General features: G+C 38.9%; 1 protein-coding gene across 1 annotated transcript in view; it reads left to right on the top strand.

The window, feature by feature from the left end:
* GADL1 (glutamate decarboxylase like 1) overlaps window positions 1-22,034 on the top strand; it is a 158,741-nt gene that overhangs the window by 32,243 nt on the left and 104,464 nt on the right. Inside the window, exons 3-9 of the mRNA XM_017521671.2 lie at window positions 3,178-3,304; window positions 5,464-5,554; window positions 8,908-9,014; window positions 9,709-9,824; window positions 15,201-15,280; window positions 15,403-15,457; window positions 19,970-20,086. Of these exons, the coding sequence (XP_017377160.1) occupies window positions 3,178-3,304; window positions 5,464-5,554; window positions 8,908-9,014; window positions 9,709-9,824; window positions 15,201-15,280; window positions 15,403-15,457; window positions 19,970-20,086 (693 nt within the window). The remainder of the gene's footprint in view (window positions 1-3,177; window positions 3,305-5,463; window positions 5,555-8,907; window positions 9,015-9,708; window positions 9,825-15,200; window positions 15,281-15,402; window positions 15,458-19,969; window positions 20,087-22,034) is intronic.

Below are 22,034 nucleotides of genomic sequence, written 5' to 3'. Positions count from 1 at the left end.
GCTGCTCCTCTGGCAGGTATTTTTTTTGTTGGCCTTTATTCAGTCATTAACTGAGTATTAGCTATGAATAAGGCTTTATATTCAGCCCTAGAGAATGCAAAGAAAAATAAGGTAAAGGCCCAGCTCTGAACAGAATTTATAATCTAATTGGCAGGATATGTTTTCATTAGAAATGACAGCAGGGTTCCCAGTGAGGATGTTATAAATGCTTTGAGACTGGAGCAGACTTTTGGGATTTCACACAGGAGCAGATACTTTGAGCTCAGATGTGGAAGGTAAAAGGCAAGTGAGGGGTGGTGGCAGGGGAAGAGAAAGGTTGGAGTTAGGGTACTCATTTCTGCAGGAAGAAAGCAGGAAGGTCAATAATGGAAAGAGCATTGCACAAGGACAAGATATATTTAACACAGCAATGGGACCTTTTTAGCCTGGAAAGAAGGGCTCACATAGAGGACTAGTAAAAAAAAAATGAGAAGGGGAATATCTTAAGATCCTAAGTTGTCAATTAAGGAACCACAGAGTCAATCACATTGTTGTAGATGTACACGCTACCCATGGTAAGGTGGATTGAAAGCTATGCTGGAGTTGGGGGAAGAGGGTGAAGTTTTGATACTACTAACTTAGCCTGCCTTGTCTGAGATTCAACAAAGCACCATTAAAAGGTAGCCTGCAAATATATATATCCAAGCTTGGTGTGATGATCATTGATAGTTTTAGTAGAAAATTCTTCAGCCAGTTCTTAAACATTCAGTAAAATTTATCCCTTTTGGGTAAATTCTGTCAGTTTTGAGAAGTCATATAACTATTACTATAATATGAACTGTTCTATATCTTCATTAAAATGGTTACATGACTATTCTGTGCCCCTCTTTAATCAATCCCCCCCTTTCCTCTAAGCCCCTGGAAATCACTGACCTTTCCCTATGATTTTTGCCTTTTCTAGAATGTCATGTTGATAGAATCACACAGTAGTCTGAGTCTTGCCGTTTACCCTCAACAAAATGCATTTGAGATTCATCCATGTTGTTGAATGCACCAGTAGTCATTCCTTTTGACTGTCTCAAGTATTTCCAATTTACCTCTGCCAGTCATGGTTAGAGCAGAGTTTAATTTCGTGCTCCTTGCACAATTTGATATTTCCTCCTAGTCTTTTCACTCCCTGGCTACTTCCCTCTCTCTCCTCCCCTCCATAGCCAAAATTTTTAGAGATTATCTATACTCCCTCCCTCCTCCTATTTCTTCACCTCCTACATGCTCACTTCAAAGCAATCTGGCCTCCGCCCCCACCTCTTTAAGTCAAGCTGCTCTTGCCAAGAACACCTCCTTGTTGATAAATCCCATGAGAACTTCAGTCTTTATCTAATTTGGCTTCTTAGCAGTATTTGACAGTGGCGAGCATCTATCTCCTTCCTAAAGCATTCCTTTTTCTTGGTGATGGTAGCACTAAACTCGTAGGATTCTCCCTACCTCTCTGCAAAGTCCTCTACAGTAGTCTTCCTTTTCCCATTCCTAAGTGTTGGTGATGCCCAAAAAGATTCTGCACCTCTTCTTTGCTGTAGTTTCTGAGCCACATCATCTACTGTTGTATCATCATAGTATATCCCTGGAGCTCTATCCCCCATCTTTTCCAAGAGCCTCAGATCAACTGCTATACAATTTTTGAATGTTCTGAAGGTGGCTTTTGTTCTAAACGTGCTCATAAATGCATCATCCCCACACCACCCCCAACCAGATCCTTCTCCTGCTATCCCCATTGCTGCCATCCGATCTGTGTCCCCGCTGAAATCTTAGGGATGATCCCTGGCTCATTCCTCTCACCCTCACAATCCGATTCTCAACTTCTAGTGATTCTGTATTTTAAATATCTCCAAAATACATAATTCATACAGCATTGACCCTCATCCAGATCCTTACCTTCTCTTGCCTGGTTTAAGTTACCTTTATATCCAATTGTATTTGGAATCTCCACATAACAACTAAAGCAATTGCCCCAAACACAACTGTGATCTTTTTATTCCTGTTCTAAACATTTAAATGGCTTCCTTAGAGCCAAGTTCAAACTAACATGTCACATAAAGCCCGTTATAACCTGAGCCTTGTTTATTTATTCAACCCATCTTTATTAAGCACTATTATGTGTAGACTCTGTAGTACTCACTTGGGATCAATGAGCAAAAAGACAGACATCTGCTTGTATGTAGATTATATAGAATAAACAGTATATTTGAGGGTGGAAAGTGCTTTGGAAAAAGGAATACTAGGAAAGGTTAAGTGGGATTTATAGAGGTAATTGGGTAGATTTTAATTTTAGGTAAGGGAGTCAGGATTGCCATCACCGAGAAGGTAACTTCTTAGCAAAGCTCTGAAGTAAGTGAGGGATCTAGTTGTAAGGATATTTTAAAAAGCATTCTAGGCAGAGGGCACAGACAGTACAGAGACACCAGTGTGGAAACATCGCTCGTGTAGCTAAGAACGGCAAGGAGGCCAGGGTGGTGGGAGCAGAGTCAGCCAGAAGGGAAGTAGTCCCAGATGAGACTAGAGAAAAAAATGATACCAGTGGATCATAAAGCATCATTTTATGTCTTTGTAATGATTTCAACTTTTACTTTGAAAGAAATAGGGAGCCACGGGATGTATTTGAATGGAGGAATGGGCGTGGCTTGTTTAGGAGCCTCATTCTGGTTGCTAGGTTGATAGACCGCTTTGGGCAGGGTACACGCAGAGAGAAAACGACTTCACTATTCAGATTTATTCCCTCTCCATTTCTCAAAAATCCATCTTCTAGCCATACCAAGCTTCCTTTTCAGATATGCCATAGGATCCAAATTTTTTATTTTATTCTTGATTTTAGTTTTGGTCTTTGTTACTTCTGTCACTTTCATCTAGAACCTCTCTTGTATTACCACACCCCTAAGCTTTGCTTGATTCACTCTACTCTTATCTGTATAACAACTTAGATATCAGTATCTCTAGGAAATCTGCCTTAACCTTGCGAATCTAGGATGGTACCCCTCATCTGTCCCATCAACATCCACATTACTGTCACAGTTCTTTTAGTTTGAACTATAGTTGCACGTTTACATCTCCCACAGCCCGGAAGCTTTGTAGAGTCCCTGTCCCTAACACCCTCTCAACACCTGTCTGTGGTGGCTACTCACTCTGTCACGGTTGAATCTCCAGGTGTGTGAATGGAAGCCTCCTGAACAACTGAAACAGCTTCTTGATTTGGAGATGAGGGACTCGGGAGAGCCACCACACAGACTATTGGAACTCTGCCGGGATGTCATACGCTATAGCGTCAAAACTAGTAAGAACTTTGTTTCCTTGATCTGTACCTCTGACAAGTTATGTTTGTAAAGCATTTATTTACTTCTTAAAGCTAAGCATAGCTATGTTTAAGGAATAAGAAATCTGGATAAAAAAAAATTAGTGGTTCTGATGTTTTTGTAATGGTCCCTTTAATCCCTAAATCCAGATTCATTGCCAAGGCCAAAGAGAAGTTGATAGGAAAACTGTTGGTGTTAGTGTTTGTATGTAAATATCCTCTTCTCCTTGCCAACCCTCATACTACTTGTAATCAATAGCATATGTTATCACTGCTACTTATTTATGTTAGACCAAACTGGCAAATGGAATTTTGATTACATAAATTTGGTAAGGGATTTTAAATCTTGATGGCCCAGAGTATGCAAAAAGTAATTCAAAAGATACCTTTAATATGAACAGAAATAGATTTGGAACACACTGATTAACTCTTGGATACTGGTAATTGCCGAACTATTTGATCAAATCTGGCAGAATCAAAAAATAAAAACCTGTAGATGGATAAGGCAAATGAATACATTCTAAGTTTTTGTGGAAATTATTTCAATGATGTCCTAACTACTGCGATCTTTGTACATGCAGTGATGGGATGTCAATGTTACGCTGAGGCCCCATTCCAGCTTACCTGTTAATATCCTGTTCACCCAGTGAACAAGTTTCAAAAATGGGAGAATAACCTTCCAAAATATTTTTCAGTATAATGTAAAGGTAATCTAGTGCTTAAGACCATATGGGCATTACTTTGTAAATTCTGGCACTGGACTAAATTTAGTGGAAAGAACATAAAATTCTGGCTAATAATTGGATTATATTCCCTTGGGAAAGTCTGGTGTATCAAAAACCGTTAGCATTTCAAAAGCAGAGATAGGTATCTTATTACTACAGTGCATGTCAGAAGTGTAGAATGACATTTAATGCAGATTTTTCAGTTTACTGGATATTTTCCATAACGTTACCATGGAAATCAATCATAAATTAACACAGAACTAAAAGAAAAAATCTTATTAAAATTACTTGTAGCCATGCCTTTTATTTTGGCCAGATCAGAGGAAGTTTTTGTTTTAGATGAAAAGATTTTCTTGAGATTTTTGTTTTTTCTTGAACCCTTAAAGACCAAAAAAATCCTAAAATAAACTAAAACCAGATGCTGTAAGTTGTAATGAGAGGTCACCAGATAAAATGATTTCCAAATACTCAGATGTAGAAATAGACTCCTGCCTCTTTGTTCTGTCATGCTGAGCTTCCTGTGAGAGACTATCAAGCCAGTTAGCTGGGTGTATGGTGTAATTATTCACATGGTGTAAAGCCAATAACCTTTATGAGACCTTTTATATGAGGGGAAAAAATTTTAAATTGGAATGAGACGTTGTGTCTTAAAGGCGATTGCCTTGGAAGCAAATTGAATCATAAGTGTACGTAAGCTCATGATGAGTCACATCTTACCCCATCTACATACTGCCAGTCTCATGGGTCTAATCTGAAAAATGAGAATGCTGCTCATTGCCATAGCCTGGGGTGAACTCAGTTGTGAGCAAAATGTATATGAAGTGAGAGAAGTTAATATTGACATTTTCAGTAAAAAGGCAGTACCCTGTGATCCTTGGGAAAACTGTTCAAATAATACTTAAGGGTTTTGGTTTGGGTCTAGGTTGTGAAAAAGAGGAGCAGGTAAATCAAAACTCTTAAGAGATAACTCAGAATTTACTTAGAAACATTGATTAGTAGCAAGGGATCTGAGGTGGGTCTTCAACATGATTTTTCTTGTATATAATGCTGTTTTGAATATTTTTCAGAATGAGGTAATTTATAATCAATGAAGTGCACAAATCTTAAGTGCTCAGTATGAATTTGTACATAGCTATGCAAGGGAGCCATTGCCTGAATCTAGATATAGACCAATTCTAGCCCTCCAGAGGCTCTGAGAAGCTCCTTCCCAATCCATAATTCTTTCCACAAAGTACCTAGAATTCTAACCTCTAATCTCCTTAGATAGCTTTGATTTTGAATGTCATAAATGGAATTACATCATATGTAGTCTTTTGTGTCTGTCTGCTTTTGTTTTCTGCAAGACTCACTTTATGTTAATGCTGTATGAGGTTTTTTAATTGCTGCATAGATGAATACTCTGTTTTAAACTTACAGGCCACCCAAGATTTTTCAACCAGCTGTATGCTGGACTTGATTATTCCTCCTTGGTGGCCCGATTTATGACAGAAGCATTGAATCCAAGTGTGTAAGTGCCATGCTACAGAAATTTTACACCAAACGTGGATTAGAGACTAAGTAGATGAAATTTTGTTTCAAAAATTTCTATTTAATGGTTTCTTTCTCATAGTGTCATTGTAAATAATGGAATAGTTTTATAATGCTTATCAATATTCAAATAGCTATTTGATTTAAATAGTGGTACCATCAGATGGAAAAGGTGATTATCACCTCCATTTAACAGACAAGAAATTTGATTAGGCAATTTTTTATTTGTACCTGCATGAAAAGCCCTTTTCTGTGCTAAGTGATAGACATATTGAACATAAATAAACCTCGACTCTGTCCTCATGGGGCATATCTGGTGAAAAAAATGCTAATCGAAGTGATCCACAAAAATTAATGTAAAATCCAAACTCTCATCTGAAGGAAAAGTACACAGTGTTCTACGTATTAATATGAATGGCGCAATTTTTCCTAGTTGAGAGCTCAGGAAAGTGCACACTGTAAAGGTGACAGTTGGAGAATAAGCGTTATTAGGTGAAAAGGTGAGGGATGAGTTGTAAATAGACGGAATGACATGTCTAAAGGCCTTGTGGCAGGACACGGCATGACATTCTCTATGAACTGAAGGGTCAGGGTGGGTACAGCCGAGAGTTATACAGGGACTATAGTGGAAAATAAGATGAGAGAAATAAGAGCCAGACATATAGGGCCCAGTTGACCATGTTTATGAGTCATTCTAAATGTAACAAAAAGCCATTGAAGGTTTCTAGATCACTAGATGCCATTTGCTTATTGAAAAAAAGTCTGAAAATATGAAGGGCAGGCTGGAGGGCACTCATTAGGAAGGCATTTCTTTAGTCAGGTGAGAGGAACGTAGCTTGGACTTGGAGGGAAGAGGTAGGAATAGAGCAGCAAAGAATGCGTTCAGAAAATAAAACAAGGGACTGGATACACATCTTGAAAAAGGTAAGAGGGAGGTGGTTTCTGAGGCAACGTCTGGGTTTCTAGCTTTCATAGCTGGGTTCACAGTCATTTCATTCATAGAAATCAGCACTGGTAGATGGAACTGGTTTTCAAGTATATGGTGAAGGAGGCGAGAGAGCAAGCATTCCATTTTCAGTTGTGGGCATTCGAGTTTGCGGTGACTTTAAAATATGAAAAGTATATATGAACTAAGCTGAGAAATACATGGGCCTGGAATTCTGATGTCTATAAGGTATAAATTTAAGAGTTACCGGTAACATGATGGTAATTGAAATGGTGGACGTGGAGGATAGTCCCTATGTCAGTGATTCACCTCCCTGACTTCTCATGAGAATCACTTGCGAATTTTAGAAACATGTATTGATACCTGGGTGCCAACCCAAGCCAATTAAATCTGAATTTCTGTAGGTGTGTCTCATGCATTGATATATTTAAAAGGTTCAACAAGTGATTTTAATGGGAAGGCAAGATAAAAAACCATGGCCTAGGGGACAGAGTATAGAGAGGGGAGAGAGAGGGCTCAAGGCAGGGCCTTGAGGACGTCTACCACTTAATGGTTAGGAGGAGCTGGGTTAGCTTACAGTGGCTAGAAGGAAAAAAACCAAAAGGATAACTGTGGCAGCCACAAGGAGTGCGCCTGGTGTCACATGTTATTGAATGTTCAACTAAGAGCCTAAACAGTCCACTGGATTAGCTACATGGATGTCACTGGCAACTTTAGGGACGTTTTGATGGAGTGATGACAGCAGATACCAGGTTACAATGAGTTACAGTGAGAGTAAGTCAGAAGAGACAGTAAAATTTTGTATTTTTCCAGTCTTTTCTTGTATACCCCAGGTTTTCTAACTCTTCATGTAAGTTCAAAAATCTCTAAATATTTCAGATTGAAGAAGTGTTAAATTGTGCTAAGCTAAACCATCCACTCAAAATATGCCAACCCACGAGTGTGTTCTATCTTGTCTTCCCCTCCACCTCCAGGCTGATTCCTAGGTTTACAATTGAGCCAGTTTTCAAAGACAGGCTTAACATTTTTTATTATGAACAAGTAACTATTATATATATATATATATATATATATATATATATATATATTTGTAGGTTCACATAAACATATGTTTTCATACTTTTGGGTATGTACACTGGTTTCATAGCATGGTTAAAAAACAATCTTATTTTTAAGATGGCATATGTGTAGAGTTGACACATAGGTAGGTGGTACATAGGTGATCAACTTATGCCTTAATCCCAAATTTTCCCTACCAGATGTTAATATAATTGCATTACATTCTGTTACTCTACATCTAAATGTGTCTGCTTAACTTATTTAGAGTATACATTTATTCAGATACAATTTGATGTAATCACTTAATTGAGAAGGAGATCATAGATATGTAGTCAACCTCAAGTTGTCCGGAGAGAGAAGATAAACATTACCAAACAAGGCACGGTGACTGTTCCAACAGATTCCCAGGAAAGCTGCTCTCGATGGTGTTTAGCGAGTGGGACATTGATTAGGAGTACCCTTGGCATCCACATGGGCGACTGGGGAAGGAGGAGGAGGATGCAGGAACGGGCAGAGATAGGTGTCAACTTGCCATGCAGGTTCCATGACAATCTTGGCTAATGCTTGGAGATATCTGAAACTACAGTGGTCCCTCAGAGTGGTCTGAAGTTGAGTCCAGACAGCCAGACCTCTCCAGCAGTAGACCACAAGGAGTGTGACCTCGAAGGAGTTGGATCCCTGCAGTTGAGGGTATCTCTAAAGGGGCTAAAACAGCAATGCTCTGACAACAGCCTTCCAGCCCAGAGCAACACATCCTGCATCGACAGGGGATTTGGGGTGGTGCTTTGTAGTAAAATCATCACATGAGAGATGTCTCACAGAGCACTCCTCATTAATACAGACAGTGTAGCAGAGGAAACCCTGGTGCAGGTGGAGTCGTCTCCACTTAGAATAACTCGAAGGGATGTTAGCATACTCAAGGTAGTAATCTGGTAAAACCCGATTACCATGACAATGGATTTTCTTTGATCATCAACAGCACTCAAAGCAGTATTCCAAGCATCCAAAGAGTGAAATGGCCACTGCTCATAGCTAATACATAGAATGCAAGTGCATTGCCTTTCTCTCCTCACGGAATTGAGGTTTCTCTTGAAAGTAAGAGTGCCGCAGCAGCTTGCAGATCCCTAAGGCCACCGGCTATTGGTTTTTATCTAACCATGACTAGTGCTGTCACTAATGGGGTAATTCTTTTTTCAATGGATAAATTTCCAAAGACTGCCGAAGTGGCAGCCACTTGGTTTAATAGAACTCTGTGTGCATTTCTTGGAACACCAAAGGGATGTTTTGACTCTAGTCGTAGAAGTGAAGTGTTTTTTATATCCATCTAGTTATACGTATGAGGTGTCCCCAGTGTTTCTCTTAGTGGAAGAAGCGGTTCTGAAGAAAATGATTGAATTTATTGGCTGGAAAGAAGGGGATGGAATATTTAACCCAGGTGAGTACAATTAGTTATTGAGATCAACCTTACAAGCATGTAAAAATGTATCCGTATGAGGAACAACTCCTTGCAGATTTACATGACAAAAAGTTGGATAATAATTCTATTTGGCGAGAATCTAGCTTGTGCCTTTCTCCAGAGTGATATTTTGTGTTAAAGCTAAATGACATACATAACTAATGAGATGCCTACAATTTTGGATTTATATCTAACACAAATGAGTTGATTTGCTGCTGGGAGTTTGGAAGGGCTATAAGTCCTCTAAATTTTAAAATCAATTTTACTTAAGTTTTCTGAATTACATTCGTTTATCCCGGAGTCCTTTTTGGAGCAAGAAACCAACAAATATCATTTCAATTTTACTGATTAGGTGACAGACAAAAAAAATCATGGAGATGTAGGCTCTGGCCCTAAGTCCAGAGCTCACAGATCGAGACTTTTGGTTTGAAAAAACCCTGGAATGAGAATAAACCAAAATTCATCTTTTGTTTTGAGAATAAAAGTTCTGGAATTAGAGATTAGGGTATATAATGAAATACTCAGAGTAATGGGAGCAGGACAGCATTCTCACGGGCCTGTCCCAGTGATTTTTCAGCAGACTGAAGCACCCATGGCCATTCACGTCTCACTGTATTCAGCTTTCGTGAGCTAGAACTTCATGCTGTAAATATGCCATTTTTTGTTTTTGCAGGTGGTTCAGTGTCCAATATGTATGCAATGAATTTAGCTAGATACAAATATCGTCCTGATATTAAGGAGAAGGGGCTGTTTGGGTTGCCAAGATTAATCCTTTTCACATCTGTGGAGGTAAAAATTCTTGGTATTGAATATAGATTTTCTGAGAATGCATGTTTAAGAGGGCTTGTTTGAGGACTCCCGATTCGAGTTTGTCCTATTCCCCGTGTGACTAATATGCTGAAATCCTGGTTTAATTTTGTATAATTACCTTTATTTAAAATATAGTCTAACAACATTTTAAGCAAAGAATATTTAATCTGAAAGTACCATCTCTGAATTTTTTTTGAGTGTCTTATTTGTTAGTACTTAGATGGACAGCATGGATCTTAGCTATGTCTTCTCACATTCCTTGTAAAATGATTGCTTTGATTGGCTAAGATAAGGGATGTGTACCTTACCTTTCAAGAGAAAAGGAAGATATTCAGTAACAATGAAAATGCACACACACACACACACACACACACACACACACACACACACACACACAGAGAGAGAGAGAGAGAGAGAGAGAGAGAGAGAGAGAGAGAGAGAGAGAGAGATGGCCACAGTTCTCCATCTCTTATTTTACTTTCCACTCAAGTAGGAGGTCAGATTGTTCATAAGTGCATTGGCTTTGAGTTAGGCTGCCTGGATTCCACTTCTGCCTCCATCACTTATTGAGTAACTTTAATTTCTCTGTGCCTCAGTTTCCTAACTTGTAAAAATAAGTTTATCAGCTCTGCAAATCACCCCAAATATACAGTTGACATTCTTTAACTGTATATTATCACTTATAAGCCTCAAGATAGGTGAGCAGATTTGCTGCTTTTGGCTGGGCCCCTTCCATGTCTAGAGTTTGGGGGGGCTTATGGCCCATCTGAGTGGCTCAGCTGGGATGGTTCCAGTGACGCCTCTCTGCTCCTTGGTCTCTCATATTCCCAGCAGGTCAGTCTAGGTGTGTCTTCATGGCAATGGTGCAGGTATGAAAGGGCACATGTTCTTGGTGAAGTCCCATCCATAAGCCCAGATCCAAGATGTCAGAAGAAAGACTCCACCTCATGGGGGGACTTGCTGCAAAGTCACCAAAGGGTTTGCATACATGGGACAGTGAATAGCTGGAACGATTAGAAAAATCCAGCAGCCACACAGTCGTCACTGATTAGTGAGTTTTGGCAAATGTTAAGTGAGTAATTGCATGTAAAGTAGCATCTGGGACATAATAGATTTTTTTTTAAATATTAGGAGGAGAAGAATGATCTAGCTATAACAAAGTGGGCAGAAGTAGATGGCACAGCTTAACTGCAGCCTTTATATGGGAGAGATCTTTCCTTTCCTATTCTTGTGTGATTCCAGTGGATGTCTGTCTGTGACTGCTTTATCACCCAGGTTCCTGGCAGGACGAGTTTAGCTTCTTACCTTCTGAAATAATACCAGGTATCCTGTCACGACCATGAAGTGGACAAAATCTGAGAGTTTGTTATTTCCAGCTGGGCTTTTCCGTATCTATCATTTCTAAGTGCAAAAGTTAGTTTATTATTGCAAAAGGACAAATGGTGCATGAATTTCTCCTCCGTAGGAGAGAATCTGATCACTTTCCTGTTTTCCTCTCGCCTCGTCTGACCTTTGGCTCTGGTTCATTCAGCACCAAGAACTAAGTGAGTGAGTGAAGGGAGGCAACTGGGAAGAATCATGTAGCCCAAGATTCTTAACTCAGCCAGTCGAGGCCCTTCTGCACAAGATGTTCTTTCGGTACCAAGAGAAGAATGTTTGGTAATGCGGACAGCTGGGAAAAATGCTTTATTATTTGGGAGTATTATGGAATAGAGTTTCCTTCTTCATGCTTCAGCCCTGGATATTTCAATGTAAGGGATCCCGCAGATTACAAATGAGGAGTCTCTTCTGCATTCAAACTGCTATTTTCCAAGCTTGGGAAAGCTCGTTGTCAGCTCAGGTTTTTTTTGCTTTTGCCTTTTTCATTCTTCATTTGGTTTATAACTTGCGGGAGTTCTTTTCTGGAATAATTGCCATGGAAAGGAAAACGGTATTATATGGAAGCTTAGAATAAAGATTATGCCTGGGAAAGATCAGTAACAGGTGGGGCTGGTGAATTGGGAGTGAAAGGAAATTGAAACCTTATGTAGTTGTGAAAGCAGACCTAAGAGGTTTTTAAAAATTTTCCAAATAGAGGCAAAATAGATGCCTTGGCTAACATGCCAGCAGAAGTTGGAGCCAGAAAAACCAAAAACCAGGTGTGAATTCCATGGAAAAATTACATCACTTTGAGCACACTGCAGCTTTGAATTTATATTTCCACTCCATTGGCTGAGACACTGCTTTGCAGCCCATTCCTTTCCCTGCTCCCTCAGAGTCAGGTCATACCATTTTGCTTTTTTAATTCATATTTTATTGACTGCCTTTACTACTTATTACAACAAATCAATTTCATTAAAAAACAAAGAAGGTTGTGTTTACTAAACAATCTTAAACTCCGTTAGTCTTTTTGCTACCCCCGCTCCCCCTCCCCCATTTTTTGAGATGGAGCCTCACTCTGTCTCCAGGATGGAGTACAGTGTTGTGATCTTGGCTCACTGCAACCTCTGCCTCCCTGATTCAAGGGATTCTCCTGCCTCAGCCTCCTGACTAGCTGGGATTACAGGCATGAGCCACTGCACCCAGCCATCTCCCATATATTTTTAGGTGTTTGGTTCATGGCCTAGTCCTGTTCTGTTAGGGGGTCTTTTCCTGTTTTTGTGCTAACCCAAATTACTCCATCTCTATCTTACACCATCAAATGCAGAATATATGTACCCACCACTGAAGGTATTCTTGCACACTTTAGATTTTTATTGTAATTCTATTTATAGAGACCTACAAGACCATGACAAAGACTTCTGCACTGTCAATATATCCAAGGTGGCCTCTCTACTGCTAAATAGGAATCAAAGAGAAGGGACTTTTGGAGAAATAGTAATATATGGCTTGGTTTGCACTTTGATATAAATTCCTTAGGTGTATAGAAGTGTTCCTGTGTAATTCAGATCACTTCTGGAATTAGCATAAAGTAGTGACCATGATTTGCCACTAAAAAGTGAAGGTGAAAAAGTAACCCTTACCTCCCAGGCCAGTGATCAATGGCCTAGCTCCTCTTTAGCAGGGTTGGGGCTAGGAGTGGCAAGTGAGGCATCTAGGGTGTGTCTCAGGGTCATGTCTTTAACTTTTGCACCCCAGGTGCCTCATTCACTTTCTTCTGTTCACTGGGTGATGAATGAGGCTGAGCTGCAATGGGATGTGATTGCATGTCTTATCCACAGGCAAGCAGGTGCTTCACAGGATATCCTGTAGAGCACGAGGCTGGGTTCATTCTATCTAGCTTCTGACTCTGGGCTCCTTGGGAATTAAACCAGCTGTGTGTCCTTAGACATCCCTTGGACATTCTCTTCATTCTTTAACATTTATATGCCCCATTCTACCAGCTAACTTGAGAATCAAATTAGTCAGCACTGGAGTCCAGGTATCCAGGGCACAGGGTACATTGATGAGAAAGCAGCACTTCATCGAGATGCTCAAGGTCACAGAGAGAGGCGGGGGGGGGAAAAGATCCTGTGGGAGTCAGGAAAGTAAAACTCCAGCTCAATGTTGTCTTTCATGTAGGCACTTGCTATTTTATCTTTATAGAAATGAACACCTGCTGAGAGTTTTTTCGTCTTCTGTAGATTTATGAAACCTACGGGGAGGTTGCGTCTAAGAACAACTGACTTGCCTTTTGCCAGTGATAGAAACAGCCACTGTTTCTAAATGCAGTTGTTACTCCTGAATTCCAGCCTTCTAGGTTCTTCTTTTCCTTGAAACTACTCAGCATGTCTGAAGCATCCCCTTCTTTTGTTCCCCCCCCCTTCAAGGACTCTTACTTTTCTGAAGCTTTCAGATGTTTAAATTTCAGTTTTTCAGACTTTTTTTGATCTGTCTCTATCTCAGATTGACATTGGGTTGTACTTTGCCTTGAGGTACTTAAGATAGCTCCACTATTCTTATTCTGATTAAAAGTTTTTTATTCAGCAGATCCATCGGTTGGAGGTATTTTGTTATTTCTCTGGGGGAGAGCATTGTGATTTTCCTTGTAGTTAGATGTCAGTGGAGTAGGCTGGCATTTATCATTATGAAATCAATAGCTGTTTGGTTGCCAGAGCCCAACTCTTGCGAGAAACAATTCACCCGAGCTATGTCACCTTAGCTATGGCAGGCAGGTTACCTCCAAGCAGCACACGCTGGTGGAGCGAGTAGAGAATTACACTTCCGTGTACATTGTTACTCTTCAATATGCATATGGTCTTGTCAGAACTTGAAAGGAAAGCATCCTATAGGCATTTTGGATGTGTCCTATTTGATATTTGCAAATTTAGAATGCTTTCATTTTTCCTGATGTTACTGCTGCATTTATTTTTACAGAGTGAAAGAGCTCCCAATAAAACTCTTAAAAGGAGGAAAAATTTACCACATTTGAGGGAATATATCAAGTGAAGTGTGAAGGCATGACTATTCTTTTAATGTATTCATAGCTACAAATTACTAAGTTTTTTTTTGGTACAATAATGTCCTTTAGCACCGTCATTTTTCTGGCGTGAAAAAATTGACCACCTGTCCCCACTAATGTATGAAGAGTGACATATCCGATGTTTGAATGCTATTTTAGGAGCTTTATGTAGTATAGAGAAGGCCCAATAAGGTAAAGCACATACTACTATTTAGCAATAAATAGACCAGACTTCATTCCATGATCATCCATTATCTTCACTCATGCTATAGCTGAGTAGCTTGTCTATTATTACTTTTGTTCTGATTTTAGCCACATTCTTGTGTGTCTAATTTCAGTCTTCTGTTCAGTATTAAACAGGATTGGTCAAGTGTCTGATCAGCACTGATAACTCATTGTTTTCTCTAGGAAATAATTAAATTCCTCTCTAGCCTGTGATTGCAATCTTCGAGAGTGTCTTGCCGTCTCAGAGGGTTTCGAGTCAGCAGTGGACTAGATTCCAAGTTCCCATTAATACTATGTCTTATGAGTAGCATCAGAAGAAACTTTCTCAATGGCACGGAAAACAGCAGCCTTGAGTGTCCTGGTTGGTTCCACATGCCAGGCTTGGGTTATTAACCCATTTTATTTTAGCACAAGCAGATCGAGTAGGCATTATTGGCATGACCCCTTTAAAGATTAGGAAACTGAGGCTTGGACAGTACATATTTGTTCAAGACTCCATAGCTGTAACTGGAACACTTGTCATTAAATCCTGGTTTCTCTGACCCCAAAGTGAATGTTCTCAATTACGACGCTAAGGAACTCAAATTACTTTTTTATGCTAATATCCCAAAGATTGTGCTCGGGCTATACTTTCATCTACTTTTAATAAGCAATGCTTTTTCTGTGCCATGTATTCATGTCTCTCCCTTCTCCCGTCCCTTTTAATTCAGTGTCATTACTCGATGAAGAAGGCAGCCTCTTTTCTTGGGATTGGCTCCGAGAATGTTTGCTTTGTGGAAACAGATGGAAGGTAATGGGGATGGGATCCGGAAGCCTGGTGGGTGGACGGAAAAATTCATGCGGTTTATAAAGCAGTATCGTTGTCTGTTAACTACTAAACATAACCGAAAGTCTCAAATCTGTGTCCCTTAGAGGTAAAATGATACCTGAGGAACTGGAGAAGAAAGTCTGGCAAGCCAGAAAAGAGGTGAGAAGGGAGAAGGAGGGAAAGAATGGACATACATGTGTATGTGCCTGCGCACAGCATGCGAGCACTTAGAATAGCGAGGAGAGAATGCAAACAGCCAAAGCCATTTCTACATGTGGGAGAGAGAAGACAACATGTTGAAATTAAAATAGGAAAAACTCATTTACAGATGTTCTATTTCCAAGAGCTTGGCTCTCCTCATTCTGTGGAGTTTCCCGGATGTCTTGTTCCTAGGTGGCTGGAGACTATTAAAACACTGAAATCACCCGTATTCAGGGTTCTAGGCTGGAATAAGCTCTAAGGATGAACCCACCCTCTCCAGTACAACCCCAGCACCTCCTCCTCTCAACTCCTCCCTTTGAGAAATCTGCAGGACAAACCGGTTTTCTCTGGGCTGCCATCAGGATGATTCCCGATTTCTTGACCAACCTATTCTTCTAGGGTGCTTCCAACCCCAAGCCCATCTATTACTATCACCCCCCGTTGGGTCTGTGTCTAGTAGTTCAATGGCAGACTGTCCCTTCTTCCTTAGCTGCTAACATACATTAAAACTGAAATGTTGGAGAAGGCAAGGCATGGCTCTGGGCACCTTCTGTGCTCCAGCCAAGGTTGGCCCTAACGCTTTTTTAAGAAGTGTGTCATTATTTGGGTGTCAACCATTTTGCTTTTTGGACCAAAAACCTCTTAGCTTTGGCACACCTGCTACACTGCTTCCGTCCCATTCCGCCACTGCCTGCTAATGGAGCTTCAGGGCATTCTGATAACTTTCCAATAGGTAGCAACAAAGTCAGGCATTAATCACTGAAAAATGAAAAGCGTGGCTTTTGTGCTGGGATATAAGTGCATCTACCCTCATAGGAGTTTACACTCTAACAAGGATGGGTTTAATTGTTTTTAAGTATGAATATTATAGTTCTGTTTTACTTTGTTTCAAATTTTCATTAAAAAAAATCACCTAGTCCTGGGGAATGCTAGATCACAATATTTGGCTTAAAATTTCTTCCGTTATTATAAATGTATTGACTTCAGGTGTGTCCCCTTCGGTTATTTAAATATTCCAATAACAAGTGAACTTGATTGTTATCTGGTGGTTTACACTATCAGATTTCCTTGACTTGGGTTTCATTCTGAGGGACAACTTGTAAGTTCATTCTGCTGAGAACCACAGATACCGTTTTCTAGTTTAATTTCTTTCTACACAAACTCAAAAATAATTTGTATGTCATTAATGCTTATTGGTGGGGAATATTGTGTCATGATTCTCTGTTTTTTCCCCTATTTCTCCTTTCCTTTCTGTTCTCTATTCCCTATTTTCTTAAATTTTAAGCTTCATTACAAAAAAATTTAAGTGCATCCTAAAAAACTGAAACACAAAAACCAAGAGACTCATGAGTGTTCATATGCCCATTCTATAATCAGTCATTAGGTCATGCTCCTTTCTATTTCATCTGTACCACATAGCCTCCCCTACCGCTACTAGATGGGTTTGAAGTGAACCCCAGATATCATTTGATCTATAAATAGTTCAATTTTTGAAGGATATGTACTTGCTTAAAAAAAAATAATACCTTAGTTTTAAGATATAATTTTAATATCAAATCTTTATTCAAATTTCCCCCACTGCCTTTAAAAAATAGTTGACCTCTCTGGATTAAGGATTCAAATAAAGTTCACAAATTGCCTTTGGTTGATATGTCGATTGTAAATGTTTTCTGATCTTCTGATCTATAGCTTCCTCCTCCTCCTCCTTGCCCCCCACCCCTCCACCCTGCCATTGATCTGTTGACAGGACAAAAGACCTGATCTTTTCAAATTTTCCACATTATAGATTTTTGTGGATTACATCATGAATTTGAGACCTTAATTGCTCCCCTTCTCTACACCATCCAGTTTGTTCTTTTTTTCTGTAATTTGGCAGTTAGATCTTGTGACTCAATGAGATTTATGTTAGAGTTTTCTTTTTAAACTAAGGAGTCTTCATGGGTCCTGCCATCAGGAGACATCTCGTGTCTCTTTGTAATAATATTGATTGGTAGAGTCTGGCATTGTCAGTCCATCCATCATAATATCCTCCATCAGCCTCTCACTTCATGGATTTTGCTACCATTGATGATCATTGTCTAGACCCATTATTTCATTAAGTGATGTTCTAATTCCTTCTCTCCTTCCTTTATTGTCAGGAATTCTACTATAAAGAAAAATATGCCTATTTTCTTTCCCTAAGGAAACACTGCACAGGCAAGACAGGATAAACATCTTATTCTTTCCCCTTCTTTATTTTTAAAATAGTGAGTTTGTTGCCTAGCATCCCCTAAAGATAATCCCAATTTTTTTAGTGACATTAAGAATTCATGTTTCTAGCAGAGGGTTTTATTCCACCAGTCATTATCATTTTTGTTGCTCAAATTTTTGACAGTGAAAGTACATGAAACAGACATAAGACTAAAGTTGAGAACTCAAAATAAGTTTTTGAAAAGTAAAAATTGCTTTAGGCACATGTAAAAGAAGGACAATGGGGTTAGAGTTGGTATGTCTCCTCAGTTTTCTTTCAAGTCAGCTAATACTTGAGCCTGGATTCACCAAGGACAAACCTTGCATCCATTCTGTGATAAAAACACATGACTGCTTCATTTTTCTCAGTAGCTTCAGACCTAGTTGTTTTGTTTCAAGCTTTTAACTTATATTGTTTCAGATGTACAGAATACATCAACTTTTTTTTTCCTGCTGGGATTCAACTCCCTGGCCTATGACAAGCCATTGAAAAACTGTTACAGTGACCTGTTCTTGAGGTCATTACATAGATGGTGAAACCACAAAGCATCAGATGTTCTAAAGTGCTTACGGACACACTCCAATGAGAATGAACACTGAATATTTAGAGACATTTTTTGTTAGAGTTATGAGTTAGAAATGACAAACTTTCTTAGATAATACAGCTCACTGGCAGCATGCAATCAATAATGTTCCTACTGAATTTTCTCATTAACAGTATGAGATATGGGGAAGAGAATCTGGAAGGTTGAATCCAGATTGCAAAAGTTTAATTTCTAAGCCTAGTATTTATAGTGAGATCTTTTTTAAAAGGTGAAGAAAACTCATTAATAGACTACAATAGCTTGCAAAGGTATTTTCTCATGACTGTCAGGATGTCATATAGTTTATGAGGAAAAGCCCAGCCATTAAAGTCACCTTAAATGGTTTTAGTAAATTACTTTTTCTTTTGCTTTTAATGATTGATGTAAAGCTGGTCTTACTTCCTTTTGGTCACTGGTATAAAGCCATAGTTGTCAGTAGTTGAATACAGGGAAGGATTTTCAAAGCCTTTGATTTCTCCAGGACTCTGTCACCTACTGACCTGGCTCTAAAAGTTTTGGGTAGATGGATTGATTCTATTTGCCACAGCCGTCTCCCAAGATGGTAAATGGATTTGCTCTATGTTTGAGCTCTATGCATCTCAATTTAGAGATGTGAACCACATATTCTTGCTCTGCCCCACTTTCCATTGAGAAATAACATCTTTCTGTCAAGTCAGTTAAGTTGGAATGAGTTTGGTTCAAACAATCCTGGCATTAAAGGACATAAAAAATGTGTTGCAATGAGAATGTACTTTATCATAAAACTAAGGGGAAAAAAAGGGCTTCTTGCTAAATGGAGAAAAAACTTTGAACATTGTCACTTATTTCTCAGGTGCTCTACAATCTTAGTATTCTAGTTGCTCCCCTCACCCCCACATTTGTCTACAAGTTTTCCTGCAGGGCACCTACACAGCGAGCCACAAATGTCTGCCACCATTTGGGGAGCAACCCATTTGGAAACACCTTATATTCTTCTATCTGGTTGGCATAGAGTTCTTTAATGGAACAAAGGGTGTGGCTATCTTGACGGAGATAACCATTCATCTGTGTGTGCGCACCCACATTCTCCCTTTTCTTTCCTGTTTCCCACCAGCACCTGTTTACTCCACAGGATGCAGTCATCAGCTCTGTGAAGAGGAATAACTATGGTAGGAGTGACACAGATTTTTTCCAACACATGCCAATGGATTCCTCTGTTGCAGCACCGATTTTGGAGAATGTATCCCAGTGAGGTGCCTTTTCTCCTGATGCTGAATTTGCACCCGAGTACATCCTACATTCTTTGTTTTGTAACTGCACTTACTTTACAAGGAGACAAGCAAACAGGCATGCATGGTTTAACTCCTGGAGCTCAGTGTTTGTCTTCCAATTTTTGGGGGGAAGATGACAATGACACAATAGAGGCTCAATGTATTTTTTCAGGAAGAAATTAAGAGTCATACACAATGTCACTTAGCTGTTACAGTTTCTAAGTTCCCTTAATGTGTTTATAATGCCAAGAGGCCACATATTGACAACATTTAAAAACACTCATTGAATTAATGACTATCTCCAAAGAAACGAAGTAACTGATTGCGCAACTCTATTTTCCCAGCTATTACAGGACAAACTTAAGTGGTGACGGTGACAATTCTTTGTGTGTGGATCCTTCTTACAGGGGGCAGCACCGTTTCTTGTCTGCGCCACTTCTGGTACGACTGTGTTGGGAGCTTTTGACCCTCTGGATGAAATAGCAGACATCTGTGAGAGGCACAGCCTTTGGCTTCATGTGGATGTAAGTTCATCTATGTGTACAGACCTGTTTAACCTTTAGTCTGTAGCCTTGGTATGAAATTTTTTATATTCTCAAACTAGATGTGGGGTCCCCAACACTTTTATTTGTATGTATTTCAAACTGGGGGAAATAAGTACGCCATTTTCTGTAAATTATAAAGGAGAAGATTCCAAGACTTCATGTACATTTTTAGTTTTCTGGATTCGATTTTACTTTCTGCACTCCCGTGAACCATCTTTGGTCCTCGAATCTACTGTCATTGAAGCAGGCTGGTGTAAGGGACACACTTTGGATTAAGGAGCCCAGAGACTTTGGTTTGAGAGTCTCATCTGCCTCTTCATTGTGCTCTTAGCCTTTTGGATTTCAATTTCTTCATGTAGAAGGGTGGGGGGGGGGGCGGATGGTGGATGTGGGCTATAAAGTATCTTCTAGCTCAAATTGTTTCGAATAGCTGGAAAATGCAAAAAGCTACGTTACATAATTGGATGCTATAAGGAATGCAAGTTCTCTCTGAATCCATCAGATAATTATTTGAGGGGGTTTGGGATAATATACTCATTTTCTAACAAAGGATTGGCTTTTGTCTTAACTCTTGTGAGTCCTGTGGTTATTCAAAATACACCTATCCTTAAATCAAAGGTAACTTTAAAAATTCTACTTATCCAGGGTTAGAATACTGAATTCAGCCAACTATAAACTTGAGCTTAATTTTAAAATTAAATTTTGTGAAACCAGTAGTCTGATTCAAACCAAAGAAGAGACAGTTGGGCACATGGTGTTTTGGGAGCCTTCCTCTGGTAAGTGACAGTTTCAGATCCTCCTTAGCAGAAGAAATATTTGACTTTTTGAAGAAAAGGAAACAGTATTTGGAGGATATACCCACACATAATTTTGTAGTTTAGACGATTTTATGCTTTCAAAGTGTATTTCAGTTAAATCGTATCACATAGTACAGTGTGATATGATTCAAAGTTTACATTAATTATATACTAACGTTTGCTGAAAGCAACAGTAGTATAAAGCTCACTGGAGTTATTGCCTCTATTAATATGCCAATAGCAATTCTTCAGGTAGATTATTTGTGACTTCTTAATGCGATTTTAACGTTTGTATCTGTTCATATTTCAACTTATATCATTGATTTTTATAGACTTAGGAGCATAATGATACATTATATCCTAAAAGATAATATGAAATGAGCATTTTTGTAACTGGAAATAAGGGAAAACCAAACACATCAGCAGTTAAATATTTTACTCTCAAAAAAACATCAAATATGGATTATATAGTTTATGTAGTTTGTATAAAATGTAAATAGTTTATGTAAAACAGTAACTACAGCAGCTGCTAAATTGGGAATGACATTAAGAGATTTATGGGGCTTAGAGAAAGTTGTGATTTCTAAGTATGAATGAAAAGATCTTTTGGTTTTCTAAAAATTCAAGGTTGAGTCTGAAGAAAACATCTTTATAAGGGAATATGTAAACCACAGCAAATTATCCTATTTGTGCATAGCATGCCTCTGGCAAGTGCCTGTAGGAGTAAATTTGACACCAGCCTACCTGGTTTATTAAAGACAGCATTTACCCATCCTTTGCTATTGTGGGTGTCAAATCAATAAAATATTACAGGAACATGTTGCTTATCTTGAAGCAAATTCATACATCATAGGTACTTTATTAATTTTAAAAAGAAAATTAAATTGCAATCATTGCTTTGACTTATATTAAAAGCTATTTTTAAAAATGAAATGACATTTACTTGTTCTGGGTTTTCAATAAAACCATGCTGCCCTGCATTCATACCATATTTTATCAATTCTAAGATGCACTTAAAAATTTTAACATCTGTGAAACTCGTATTTTGATGTCAAATTTTTGTTAGTACACACACAAATAGAGATGCTTCCATTCGATAATGTCTTCAATTTAATTATAATGCATTATAA

This window comes from Cebus imitator, unplaced genomic scaffold (assembly GCF_001604975.1).
Source record: "Cebus imitator isolate Cc_AM_T3 unplaced genomic scaffold, Cebus_imitator-1.0 Scaffold21, whole genome shotgun sequence".
Taxonomy (NCBI): Eukaryota; Metazoa; Chordata; class Mammalia; order Primates; family Cebidae; genus Cebus; species Cebus imitator.
The sequence above is the reverse complement of the archived record's forward strand: the minus strand, read 5'-3'. Positions and strand labels throughout refer to the sequence as shown.